This window comes from Mustela nivalis, assembly GCF_964662115.1.
Source record: "Mustela nivalis genome assembly, chromosome: 5".
Taxonomy (NCBI): domain Eukaryota; kingdom Metazoa; phylum Chordata; class Mammalia; order Carnivora; family Mustelidae; genus Mustela; species Mustela nivalis.
In genome coordinates this window covers 99806334-99820985 of record NC_139024.1, presented here as the reverse complement: position 1 = coordinate 99820985, position 14652 = coordinate 99806334, and the positions used below count along the sequence as shown (strand labels likewise).

Sequence of the window (14652 nt, the reverse complement as noted above, 5' to 3'; positions counted from 1 at the left end):
AAATCGTAATTTTTGGGATATCCGCAGAGAGACTACAAGAAAAATTACTTTAATGAAAGATTACTTTTTAAAGTAATTAGAGAGGATACTTTCATAAGAGGTGTTCACAGTAATTAGGAATACACGCATGTATCATCTTGGGAACACCTCTTGAGAGACAAGTAATTACCTGGGAAAAGTCTTGCTAGATGCTATCAGATGATATAAAGTTGACCTGAATATAATTATGGCAACCACATAGAGAAAAATAGGAAGAAGTTAGAAAAAAGAGCCAGTCAATAAAAATATGGCATATTTAGGGCACAAGTAAGAAGTTATTCCTCAACAGGATTCTGAGCTATTTTCTGGTATGGAAAGAAGTTATTCCTAATTGGATTTTCCCAAAGGAAAATTCTCTAATGACAAAGTAAGCAGACGTACAAAGAAAAAAACATACAAAAGGAAAAAGCAAGAACATAAAACAAAAAACCTCTATACAACTTTTATTGAAGTTTTTTTTTTTTTTTTTTTTTTTTTTAATTTGACAGAGGAGAGAAAGAGCAGCAGAGGGAGAGAGAGAAGCAGACTCCCCACTGAGTAAGGAGCCCAATGTGGGACTCAATCCCAGGACTCAGGGACCCTGAGCTGAAGGCAGACCCTTAACTGACTGAACCACCCAGTGCCCACCTTTAAAAAATTTCTGAGTGACAACTGGCAAAAACAAAATGAGTAAATTAAAGAAAATATGGATCTTTGAAATACTATAAAGATTATATTTTGCTTGTAAAATAGAGTGATTCAGAGACTGCTTCACTTAAGATAGAAACAAGAGCATATAAATCAGTGAAATTTAAAAACAAAGTATTTCCAATAAAGATAGATATGATATACTTTCATTTTTAATTCCTTTTTCAAGGGACTAGAAGGTTAATTTGGTAGTCAGACTTCCAATGCTTGGACCTTTAAGAGAAGTGCTTTTTTGATTCTTTTCATTATTTTAAGATTTTTCCATGATTTATTTATTTGTTTATTTTTAAGTTTTTTTTTGGTTTGGTTTTTTTTTTTTTTTTTTGTAAGTACTTTCTGTCAATTGCAAACAGGACAGTGAAAATGCACTTAAATTATTCTCTGAGATTACTTTCCTTGGGTTCTGCTTTGCCAGTTCCTTGCCCTACTTGTTTGGCTTCATATCTCAATAGTTTCATAATGTTGATTAAAGAATCTCCCTAAGAAATCTAAAGGCAAGAAAATTTATTCTATTCATTAAAATATATATTACTCAAACACTTTATGGAAAAAATACCATCTTCTTCATAATGCTATGACAATTCACTGAGAGTTATCCAATAAAGAGAATTTGCCTTCTGAAAATAATTTGAAAACAGAAAGTTGACCCTGATAATAAGCTTCCTTTGATTCCAAAGATTATGAGAATCTGACTTATCTGCTAAGTAAATAACAGTCATAAAAACCACACTTAATCTACAAAGCAATGTGTTCTGATGAAATTTTACTTCAAAATAATATTTGCTCTTCTTATTTTAAATTTTTTTCACAAGACTTTGTCCAGTTATGGGCTAAAGAGTGTAACATTTTGTAAAAATTAGTTCAATAGCTTTTTCTTTTCTGGAGTATTGGATCCTTCAAAATTCATTAAATGGACATAGTGACACACAAAGATATTTCCAAAAGACTGGAGAAATACCTTACATACATATATAGACAACTTGACCTCAACATTTAATGCATCTTGGCAGAAATCAAGATGTTCTCCAACACTTTTGGAAAACAAAACAAAACACTATGTTATGTAGTATGTTTTATATTCAAATGCACAAGGTTCAAATAATTCTTTCTTGGAATATATATACATAAAATCCAATAAAGGTAAAATTCTCCCTCTAATTTCATGCTGCTTCGATTTTGTGGAAGAGAAACAGAACATTAGATCACTATTTTACAGTATGGACTTCACGTTTCTCATCTTGCCAATGTAAGTGGGAGCTCCCAGCAGACAATGACCAGGCAAAGGATATTACTTTTAGAGGCTCACTAAGTAAATAGCCGTCACATTAGAAAGAAAGAAAAACACATCAAACGGTCATGACTGATGTTCAGTTTCCAGTGAGTGCTAGCCCGCGAACTTAAGATATCTCCTGAATTTCATTTTCTACCACAGAAATACAATGCTCCAGAGAAAACTAGCTGGGATGTAGGCTCATGAATTCATAACTAAGTTTACCATAATAATAATCTTAGTCTTCAGTGATGTTTCAAATGTTCAGTTTTTATTATAGTCCAAAAACATACTGTCTCTTGAAACAGAAATTAGCAAATGTTATAGTACTTGATATCTGCTATTCTACCTTTACAAGAATTCATATATATTCTTGGCTTTTGTTCTATTGTTTTACAAAAATACAATTATATAACGTGTCCACAGAGCATAGGATGGTAGTGTTAAAAATACTCGGGGCACCTGGGTGGCTCAAAGGGTTAAGTGACTGTCTTCGGCTCAAGTCATGATCCCAGAGTCCTGGGATTGAGTCCCACATTGGGCTCCCTGCTGTTTCTCTCTCCCTCTGCTGCTCCCCCTGCTTGTGCTCTCTCTCTCTGTTAAGTAAATAAATAAAATTAAATAAATAAATAAATAAATAAATAAATAAAATTTTAAGAAAAATAAAATAAGATAAAAATACTCATGGTTCAATTCAGAATATTCAACTAACAGTTTAATTCATTCAGTATGTTTGGACCCCTACCATGTATCTGATTTTATAGGTAATTTTTAACAAATAGACTAGATTAGTACTTTCTTTCATGTAACTGCTAAGTTTATGGCTAAAAGCCAGGTTATTTGAATTCAAAAGGCATGGGGGGAAAAGTCACCTTACTTTTGCAAAGTCCACATTTGACATTAGCCTCAGAACACTGCGTTTCCCGAACATGATTGGGAGGCTTTTAGTTGCCTATCTTGCAAACGATAATGTCACTGAGAATTTCTAGAGTCTTATACTTCTGTACTTCATAAAAAGCAAGCTTTTGGAGCATTTCTGGGTCTTAGTGACATGAAACAAAGCAATGTCATGTATGTGTGGATCCTCAGGTCTCTTCTAGATCTACATTTCTATATTGCATGGCATCTGTAAGAAACAGATACCTTAGGGATGCCTGGGTGGCTCAGTTGTGAAGTGTTTGCTCAGGTCATGATCCCAGGGTCCTGGGACTAAGCCCTGCTTTGGGCTCTGCTCCCTGCTCAGCGGGAAGCCTGCTTCCCCTCCAACCCAACTCCCCCTGCTTGTGTTCCCTCTCTCACTCTCTGTCAAATAAATAAAACCTTTAAAAAAAGAAAAAAAAAAGAAAGAAACAGATACTTTATAGTGAAAAATCATAACTCCTTAACCATGCTTTTTAAAGCTCTAGGTCGGGTTCAATAAACAGCTTAGGTAATTTTGTTGTCATCTCAAAATTGTCTATCACAGTACTGATTATCTAGCAAACACTCAAACACTTGATTGATCTAAAGAAAATTTCTACAGTTTTATTCAAGCCCTAAAAAAGAATTTCTGAGATTTATAAGGCAATATAAATATTTAATAAAGAGCACAGAGGCCTAAAATGCTAAGTACTTCAGGACCTTACCTCAGAATTTTACATTGTCATGCCTGATTTTATACCGCTTCCACACAACTGAGGAAATAAATAAATAAATCTATGGTTTATTTAATAGTGTAAACTATGTCCAGAGCAAGAATCAAGGTTCAGTCCTTTTGAGTACAAAAATATTTCACCAGATTTCCCAATAACATATTTCCGTTCAGAGACTAAGGAAAACGTGAGTGCTTTTAACTCAATGAATGTATCACATCAGCTTGTTTCCAGTTCATATGCCTTCATAAGCAGAAGAAGGTACATTAAAAGACAGAAATCTCCTGTAGCAGGGACCTAACCACTTTGTTAAATATAACAAGATATGGGAAGTACAACCCTCCTATGTACTCATGTGTATTTTCTGAGAATAATAGGCATGGTCCACACATACAGAGATTCTTTTATCATACCCGCTATATTACTCTGGTGCATTTTCCACATATTTCATATTTTTCGTTTAGAGTAGAATGAATAAGTTACGGGGATGAAAAGTACAACATAGGGAATATAGTCAATGGTATCATAATAGTGTTGTATGGTGGTAGTAGACAGTACACTTGTGGTGAGCACCAGATAAGGCAGACTTGTTCAATCACTACGTTATACACATTGAAACTAGTGTCACATTGTGTGTCAATTCTACTTTGATGAAAAAAAATTCACTTAAAAATTTCATTTAGAAATGAAAGTATTACCTTTCTTGCTTCTTTGATCATCTTCCGAATAGTTTCCTTAATTGTAAGTAATTGTGCTCTCGGTGGATGAAAGAGGAGGTCTATATGGGTGCCCCCTAAGAGTCCCGGCATCACATATGGCCAGCCCAAGTCAAGATTTGGAGCTTCCACATCGGACTCAATGGGCCAGTAAGTTCCTGAAGAGGAGGTATCATCGTAGGAGTTATCAGTACCGTGAGCCGTAGTTTGTGCAACTTTCTGGACATTTTTCAGAATATAATTAATTTCTTCCTCAGCTAGAAAGTCTGATACTCGTTCCTTGGCAAGAAATTCTTGGTATGCTTCTAACCCATGTTCAATGAGTGCATCAATGGCTACTCGATACCATTCCTTGTAGTGAGGCTCAATGTAATTGTCTGATTTACACTCATCATTCAATGAGGACAGCATCGATGAGGTTTCCATGATTCCAAGTGTCTGACAACAGCACTTTCAAATGTCCATTGGTACAATAATGAGAGGTATCTGGCTATCTGAAAGGAAGGACATGAAGATCAGTTAGAATTCTGTAATGATATTTTTTTTGTGATCCACATCAACCAACAGTTTTGCATTTATTCATTTCCACGACCGACAGTAACTCAATAGGACATACACTTCACATCCAAAGTGTCATTAATTGCACCATAATTCACATACATATTACAAATAAACTGAACAGATTTCCTTTTACAAGCCACTAGTTGGTTTTTCTTTTCCAAGGTACCTCTACTTAGTTTCTCACTTAAGAAAAAACACCTTCCTTTCTCTGACATCCAGAAAGGTCACCTTTCTTCATTTTAATCTGGGACTACATATGGTCCTATCAGTTTCTATACATTTTCTTAATTTGGGTTTTACAGTATTTTAAAATAGAATACAATCAGTACCTGGCCATCCATGAATGTAAGTTTTTACTAGGTACCTGTTACGCATATACTCACATACTAATGGAATATAAAAAGCATGAAATACTTGCCTTCCAGAAATATATTAATTAGCTGAAGAGCCGAAACATACACACAAAACTGTTACCACTTTGTACAAAGCCATATATTGCTAAGGGCCAAAATGAGTACTGTCTATAGTCAATGCTTTCAGATTAAAGCAAGTAGAAATCAATACAGAATAAAGTATTTACGTATATCCCTGTGCAGAATATAGGCTTCAGCTGAACCTAGGGTGATAAGTAAGAATGTGATCAGGCAGCAAGAAGGAATGTTTTAACCCCACACAAGAGTGAAAAACATAGCAAAAGCATGGAACAGGTATGAGCTTGATACATTCATGAATTAGTTAAAAACAAAAACAAAAACAAAACTGCTGGAAAGCAGGCTCCTTTCACTAGGAACAAACGGGACAAATTTGAAGAGACACAATGGAGCCAGGTGTGGAGGGACACAGGAGACTTTTGTGATTCAACAAAACCAGTCTTGAAAACAATTAGTCTGGCAGTATCAGGGGAATGGAGGGGAGACAAGTAGCTAAATCTTTCAGTGTTCAAACACCCAGTCAAGTAGTGACAAGAATATTCAAGAGCTGATTCAAAGTAAGAACTCCTGAGATTTGACGGTTTGACAGCATTTAGGTGATAAAGAAATTTATCATAGCCAAGATAATTCAGGGATTTCTCTTAGGAATTCAAATCTGCCTAACCAAGCTCATACCCCAACCCTCACAATGCCCACCAACTGTCATTCATTCAGTCCTTCACTGTGTAAGATGCCACACCAGACTTTATCTTGATCAAATAAGGGACTTTCCGATCTTTGAAGTCATGTTCTCCGTTGTATAGATGCAAACAAAATTCAGCTCCATGATGTGCTACAAGCACTAAAAGACTAATTTGACCAAAAACATCTTTGTCAAGGGCCCTGCCCTAATTTAAAATTTTCCACTTAACCCAGCTTTTTCAGACTCAGGACTATGGAAACTCAAACCTGATTTGAGAGGGTAACCCACAAAGCCATTATCCAGTATTAACTCCTCAGCTCAAAAGATGCAACCAGTCACTAATCATACAGAGACGTTGTCAGGAAATGGGAAACAGGGCCACAAGTTTTGTTGAAAGGGTGGGGAGAGCAGAAAAGGTTCAGCACACATACTAAGGCAGAGCTAACAAACACAGAAGATAAAAGGATCCACTTAGCTCTTTTAGTGGAGACAATCCTGTCCCCATCCCTAGGCTCAAAATTTTTACCAACAAAGTCCAAAAGTATAGTGAGCCTAACGATTAAATTGATACAAGAAAACAAAACAAGACATGTTTATGTTACTGGCATGTACTGGGTAGAAGCCAGGGATGTTGTTAAACCTACTTCCATACACAGGACAGTCACCTGCATTAAGAAATTACCTGACCCAAAATGTCTATGGGGCCATGTTTGAAAAGTCTTCATCAAGTTGTTCACTTAATATGCATGGTATCATACTACTAATTAATGACCTTTTCAATGTACATTAAAGTTCTTTTTTGTACCTACACTGGACTCATTTTTAACAAAGAAATTAGGTTTTGATTTACTTGACAGAATCAATCCATTGGATTATAGTATAGTTCCCTAAGGTTTACTGAGGTGGGGTGTTCATTTAATAATTCCGGTTCATGTAGGGACAGCATCCAGTGAGCCCATGAAAATCACATCTAATATTTGTAATTGCTTAAGACAGTAGTTAATTACTGGTTGTTTACAAAAATCTTTAATTTTCTTAGCAGTTATTTCCTAAATTTTAAAATGTAACTTTTGAACGCCTGTAACATGAGAAGCTAAATACCTATTATCTATGTAGAAGCTAAAATGCATGAAGTGCTTTAAAAAACTGTATTGATGGGGCACCTGGGTGGCTCAGTGGGTTAAGCCTCTGCCTTTGACTCAGGTCATGATCCCAGGGTCCTGGGATCAAGCCCCACATCGGGCTCTCTGCTCAGCGGGGAGCCTGTTTCCTCAACTCTCTCTCTGCCTGCCTCTCTGCCTGCTTGTGATCTCTGTCTGTCAAATAAATAAAATCTAAAAAAAAAAAAAAAAAAAAAAAGAAGGTTTAAATTTAAAAAACAAACAAACAAACAAAACCTGTATTGATTCCCAAGAATATAGGTAAATATGTACATTGTAACTATAAAAAAAAAAATCACTCAAGTTATGCATAAACTGCAAAACCAGAGACATCAAAAAGGACCATGAACATAAAATAAACCCATGAAGACAAAGACACACAGTTAATTATGAAGGGAAAAAAAAAAAACTGAAGATGAAAAAAAGTAAAACACCACAGGACTCATCAAATGGCAATGCCAGATACAAGCAGAAAATCACGTCATGGAAAAAAATGCAACAGCTATGAGCATGTAAGTTGAGATATTATGTAACAGAGCTAAGACAAAAAATAAACAAGCTTGACGCTGTCCTGCTAGAGAAGCTACACCCTCTAACAACTGTCTAGAAATACACATTTGTCACAAGAGCTGTTTACAAGGGATAAATGTGAAAGAAGCATTTACAAACAAATTTTAAGGGAGACCAGTAAGGTAATGGCACTTGCATAAATGGGTATTGCAATAAAACAGCACCTGTATTTAGTTACAGATCAAATATAGCACTCTCAGGAGTTCACTCCCTGAACATTGGAAGGGCTTAATTTGAGGACAAAATTAATTGGGTATGCCTTTAAACATGTAAAGGTTCATTATTTTATTAATAACCATTAAAAACTCCTAAAAAGTATATAAGCATACATAACAGAGTTAATGAGTAGAGCAAAATAAAATTTCACTATGATATAAAAGCTAAACCGACCACTGGTCTCATCTGCCTGTAAAGTGACTCATTCCAAGAAAATAGGCTTATAAAATACAGGATTCAAATCCATGCCTCAAAAGCATTACAAATTTATTTGATATTGAATCTTTGGTGTCATTTGTGGAAGTATAAATTCCAAAGGTATTAAACATTAGATTTCAACTCATAGGCTACTCTGGAAAACATTTTGGCAGTTTCATTATAAAATAAAATATGCAAACAACATACTTGTTTATGGTTTCTGATCTGAGAAGCTTCATTGAAAAGACTCCTGAAAGAACAGGTCAACAGAAAAAAAATGCTCCAAAGAGAAATTACAACTTCCTTAAATATACAAGTAGATGACCCAAGGTCAAGATTCTGAAAGAAACACAAAAAGGATCACAGCTGCTGGTATCTCTGAGGTACCTTTTCCAGCCTCTGTCTTAGGCTGTTTCTATTCTACTCCTAAATGCTCTTATGGGTTAAATAATGTCTTCTAACAAGGTATGTTCAAGTACAAGCCCTCAGTACCCGTGAATGTGATCTCATTTGGAAACAGGGTCTTCTTTGCAGATGTAATCCAGTTAGGATGAGGTCATATTTAATCCATGGTCCACAACAGTTGAAAATTATGTATCTTTTTTCCTTGAATTTTTAGCTACCAAGATTGTGTTTGACTTTGAATTTGATTGCCAAAAATTTAAGATGGCAATTAAAACATTAAAGATATTATATTAAAAATTTTACTATAATTGTCAAACTGCCAAGTACAATTTGATATCAAATTTTGGCATCCAAACTTTTAAAAAAAAAATTCTCAGCTGGCTTTATAATAATACTTACAACAAGATAGCCCAACAGTACCAATTACAGTCTTCCACAGGGTCTGATTTTCTACAGGCCCAGGAATACATGAACACACAGCACACACAGTTACCGGGTTCTAAAAGCAAATATCTCCATTTGTAGATCACAGATGGAATCACCCATCTCATCCAAGTCATGAAAATGAAACTAAATGCCTCCAACTCACTTTATAAATCCCAAATAAAAATTCCACTTGCTCAATATCTAAACATTTTTTAATCCTTTAATTTCTTTTAATCGGGCAATGGTATGACTTTACTGATTTCATAGTATCAAAGTACTTAATTCCAGGGTTTGTTTGTATTACTGTTACTCAATATATTTTCCATCCTCAGTGTAAATTATAGTCTAGACATAAGAATACAAAAGCCCCCAATATATATGAACAATATTAAAACATACCTATTCACTGTCATTTGGAATCATGAAGTAATTCTGCAGAGAAATTCATAGGGAAAAAAAACAAAACAATAAACCCCTTTCTTGGAGAGCATATATTGGATAGTCAAACTTTAGAGGACTACTCTATGCATGGCTTAAAATGCAAGTGGAATTAAAACAAATTACTGTTTTACCAACACCTAAACTACTCCTGAATTGCATTCTATCATGACACAAGCATTCCAGAAACTCCAATGGATGAGATAAGGTCATCCTAATGGGGTTGAATCTTGTGCTGTAAACTGTTTCATCTTGTCCTGATCTTGATCAATATATGTAACAATCATCCAGATGAATCAAGAGAAACACATTTGATACAGTTGGCAGAAATAAACAGCATATGCATTAGTTGCCAGAATTAATACACAACATGATCTTAAACTGGTGAAACAATATTTGAACATGAATGAGATTAAATCTAATACAATAAATGTAAAAGTTTTAATTTACATTAAAAATTAAACACACAGGGATACCCAGGTGGCTCAGTTGGTTAAGAGTTTGCCTTCAGCTTAGGTCATGATCCCAGGGTCCTGGGGTCCTGGGATCGAGCCCCACATCGGGCTCTCTGCTCAGCGGGGAGCCTGCTTCTCCCTCTCCCTCTGCTCTTTGACCTGCCTGTGCTCACATCTCTCCTCTCTCTCTCTCAAATAAACAAACAAACAAACAAATAAACATTTAAGAATTAACCATACAAGTATAGGATTGAGCAGAGTTTGAGGTAGATTATGTCACAAAGAAGAGCTGAAAAATTAGAGGGTTTAATCCAAAGAGAACACTAACAGAGACACAGGAGAGCAGTCTTTTTTTTAAAGATTTTATTTATTTATTTGACAAGAGAAAGATCACAAGGAGGCAGAGAGGCAGGCAGAGAGAGAGGGGAAAGCAGGCTCCCTGCTGAGCAGAGAGGCTGATGCAGGGTTTGATCCCAGCACCCTGAGATCATGACCTGAGCTGAAGGCAGAGGCTTAACCCACTGAGCCACCCAGGTGCCCCAGAAAAGCATCTTTTAACTGCATAAAGGGGGAAAGTAGGGTTGAGTGACAAATCGCTGGTTAGCTCAGGGACACAGAGCGGGTGAGATGGCTGAAGTTATGCCTTTCGCTCTGCCACATATGGTGTTCAGATTTTGGTCACAAAATTTCAGGGCTCTAAGCTGCATGTCCCTTACTAGGAAAATGGGTAAAATAACGGTACTGACTGCAAAGGGACTAAATGAGATAAAAGCCCTCAACTCTGTATCAGCCATAAAGACTGCTAAAATAGGTAATAATGAAAGATGACTTCAAATACTTCCATTTTGATCTCAGTGAGTACTTTGTAATTGATTAAATTCTTCTTCCCAGCTTATCTTTTAACTCAAGCAAAAGACCCTTCAGCCAAAGCATCCCGTGATGGTAACTGAAATTAGCCCTCAAGCAATGAGGACTGCCCTGAGCCAGTGACACCCCTCATGATTGACCCCAAGACAGTTATGGACCTGACCTTTCTTACCCACCTGCAGGTACCCACTGGCCTTTGTCCCACATTTTCCTTATATAAACCTGGAGGTATTTTCAGCACTTTGGAGACAGTCTTTGAGGAGCTAGTCCACTGTCTCCCTGGTGGTGGCCTCACGGAAATAAACTCCTTTCTCATTTCCCTACCACTACTGTCTCTGCCTTTGGACTTTGTCAGCAGCGAGTGGCCAAACCTGGTCTGTTTGGGAACTTGGAGCCAGGCACTCTTGCACCCCACACCCTGGTTATAGCAATACAGAGGAGAATTTTACTTAATAATATGGTTGGAGCACCAAGGGGCTCAGTCCTTAAGCATCTGGCTTCAGCTCAGGTCATGATCCCAGGGTTCTGGAACTGAGCTGGCTGGAACTGAGCCCTGCACTGGGCTCCCTGCTCAGCAGGAAGCCTGCTTCTCTGTCTCCCACTCCCACTGCTTTTGTTCCCTCCCTCCATCTGTCAAATAAATAAGTAAAATCTTTAAAAATAATAATAGTGATAATAATATGGTTCTATTTTTCTCTTACTTTCTTAATGAGTATTCTCTTTCTGTATGTAATCAAGCAAAGGGCATATTTCTGAAAGAATCTTATAATGTGTAATAAACTGGGCTCCAGGACACCCTTGCCAAAATTCTAATATGATATTCATTTTGCCTGCTGAAAAGATCTGTGATGCCCAGAAACCTGCTAACATTGTCTGGAGGGAGGGAGGTGGTTAAAAAAAGTGTTTATCATATGACAAGGAACTGCCTCATATCCTCAGTTTCTAAGTCAGCCTTCACAATTCAGCTTCATTTTTTTTTTATTATGTTCAGTTAGCCACTATATAGTACATTATTAGTTTTTGATGTAGTGTTCATTATTTACGTGTAACACCCAGTGAGTGCTCCACACAATACCGGCCTTCCTTAATACCCACCACCAGATTACCCCATCCCACACCCCTCCCCTCTCAAACCCTCAGTTTGTCTCCCAGAGTCCACAGTCTCATGGTTCCTCTGCTTCTCTGATTCCCACCCCATCAGTTTTACCCCCCTTCCCCTATGGTCAGTTTCTTTTTTTTTTTTTTTTTCCGAGAGAGAGAGCATGCACACAAGCAGGATAGCTAAAGGTGGGGGTGTAGAGGGAAAGGGAGAGAGAACCTTAAGCAGGCTGCATGGATCTCACCATCCATGACCTGTGATCATGACCTGAGCTGAAATTAACAGTCAGACACTCGGGACACCTGGGTGGCTCAGTGGGTTAAGCCTCTGCCTTTGGCTCGGGTCATGATCTCCGGGTCCTAGGATCGAGTCCCACATCGGGCTCTCTGCTCAGCAGGGAACCTGCTTCCTCCTCTCTCTGTCTGCCTCTGCTCTGCGTATTGTGATCTCTGTCAAATAAATAAAGTCTTAAAAAAAAAAAAAAAGTCAGACACTCAACCAGTCAACTGAGCCACTCAGACCCAGCCCCCCAGCTTCATTGTTTTGAGGTGACATATAGATATTCTATACACTCATTCTCAAATGCAAAACAAACAAAAAGCCAAGAAGCCAAAAGCCGCCTCCAGTAGTTTTGATAGCATGCAAAAATGTTTATTTTTTTTAAAGATTTTATTTATTCATTCGACAGAGAGAGATCACAAGTAGGCAGAGAGGCAGGCAGAGAGAGAGGGGGAAGGAGGATCCCCACTGAGCAGAGAGCCCAATGAGAGCTCGATCCCAGGACCCTGGGATCATGACCTGAGCAGAAGGCAGAGGCTTTATCCTACTGAGCTACCCAGGCGCCCCAAAAATGCACATATTATGATACTCTATGGAAAGCAAGCAGGCTACCAAACTATGTAATAGCAGAATTATAATTAAAGAAAATTCATCCAAAAACAAAAGTAAAAACATATACATAAAAATGAAAGTGGCTGCCTTGGAGAGGCGGTTTTATGGGTAACTTCTTAAAACTACTTTACTCTTTTCTGTGTTGACCAAATGTTTACCAATACATATGTACTATTTTGCTTTGGGGAAAAAAGAAATTTTTAAGAGAATTATTCCAATAGTTATTTTTTACTTTTGAATATCCTCTTCTTCTTCCATTCATGTATTAAGTTGACGGTCATAGGTAATTCAAAATGCTGCATATAAAAGAGTTTAATAATTCTAACAGAGCAACATATGAACAAGTACAGAATATGAGAAAGTAAAGCTATATGGATTCAGGGACCAAGAAGGAAAAAAGTAAAAGTAACTGCATACACTTAATGAGGACTGAGTAAGTAGTTCACTGATGGTGCAGTGCCTTCCCCAACTCCCCGGGGCTAGGAACAAAGGCATTGCAAGGAGCGCCCAAAGCAATTTCTGCACATATTATCACTTTCCATGCACTATTTAATTGCATTATTCCCCACCTTCTTCACTATAAACTCTGTGATGGTGGAGATTATCTTTGTTTAGCACAATTATTAATGCTTAGTACATAATTGTTAAATAACAAGCTAATAATACACTGCTTTAATAACAGCATAATAGAATGAGGGCTGATTAAATATGATAGGCCCAACAAATCCTAAAGTATAATTTTTTTAAATGGTAATATCCATGCAGAACTTTTTAAGACTGAAGCACATAGCTGTTTCTATTAAATGGAGGTTAGTTTTTTGATAATACGAACTATTATCCATTGAAAAGGGCTTTTAAAAGACTAATTACAAAACCACTGAGCACTGCAAAAGTAATTAGATAAATCCATAGATCTCTATCAAAAATAAACATAAATACCAATTTCAAATTTGTACTTTGTGAAAAGGATAGACTTGTTATCAAGTGTCCTTTGGAAATTCTCCCTAAGAACTGTATTTTGAAATGTTTAATTATGTTCAAATCAGTTTGAAAATCGTTTCTGTGTATTTAAATTAATCTTCATGAAACAAAGTTCTAAGTCTTCTTTTTTAACACAGTGATACAAATTAGCCATAAAATAGGACTTAGTTTTCCTCTGTTTTTGATATTTGTTCTGTCATTATATGAATTCATTTCACCAGGAAGAAAGGACTCACTAGGTGTTTAAATGGATTATAATCACAGATATTTAGTATGCCATTAAGGTGAAATTAGAGTAAACTATATATTCCAGAGGAGTACTGAGAAGTTTCAAAGTCTATATTTTCCAACATGGTAAAACTGAGCAGTGTGAAGCTTAAATTTATCTATGACATCATCCAGATGCAAATCCAGACAGATTCTAGTTTCAAGAAGTATGGAGATCTCTCTACCCTAAAGGTAGGGAAACTTGCAACAAGATCAGAATCTTTTATTTTTTTTTTCCCTCCCCTTGAGAGTCCTACAGTCCTAGAAGAAATGATTCTGAAGACAGACTGCTGTTACTGACAATGGTACCTGAATATCATTGCTTGGGATACTGGTTGGCAGGTCAAAAGGCTAAGAATTTCCTTCAAATGCCATCAAAGCTACTTATTTTTCTGCCATCTGGGCTTGGACTTGGGAACTTGACTCAGCTGTACTTTCACTCTTCTCCGTCAGTATTCCTCCCAGGGTAACGTCATCCAGTCTTACAAGAGGAAATACTCTATATCTGCGGATGATTTGAACATCTTCAGATGTTCAGATGTGACTGGTCCCCTTGGCTCCAGACTCATCTATCGGCCTGGTTTCTGAACACCTTCCCTGGTTTACTTTCTTTGCACTGAACATGCCAAGTTAATTCCTGTTGTAGGATCTTTGCACTAGTC

General features: G+C 36.8%; 1 protein-coding gene across 3 annotated transcripts in view; it reads right to left on the bottom strand.

Annotated features, from left to right (window-relative positions):
- FAM83B (family with sequence similarity 83 member B) overlaps nucleotides 1-14652 on the bottom strand; it is an 83235-nt gene that overhangs the window by 61123 nt on the left and 7460 nt on the right. For 2 of the 3 annotated variants that reach the window (XM_082730143.1, XM_082730142.1), the window contains exon 2: nucleotides 4326-4837. In XM_082730143.1, the coding sequence (XP_082586269.1) occupies nucleotides 4326-4769 (444 nt within the window). In that variant the 5' untranslated portion in view covers nucleotides 4770-4837. Of the gene's footprint in view, nucleotides 1-4325; nucleotides 4838-8368; nucleotides 8440-14652 lie in introns of those variants that run through there. The other variant, XM_082730144.1, reaches the window with a different exon arrangement.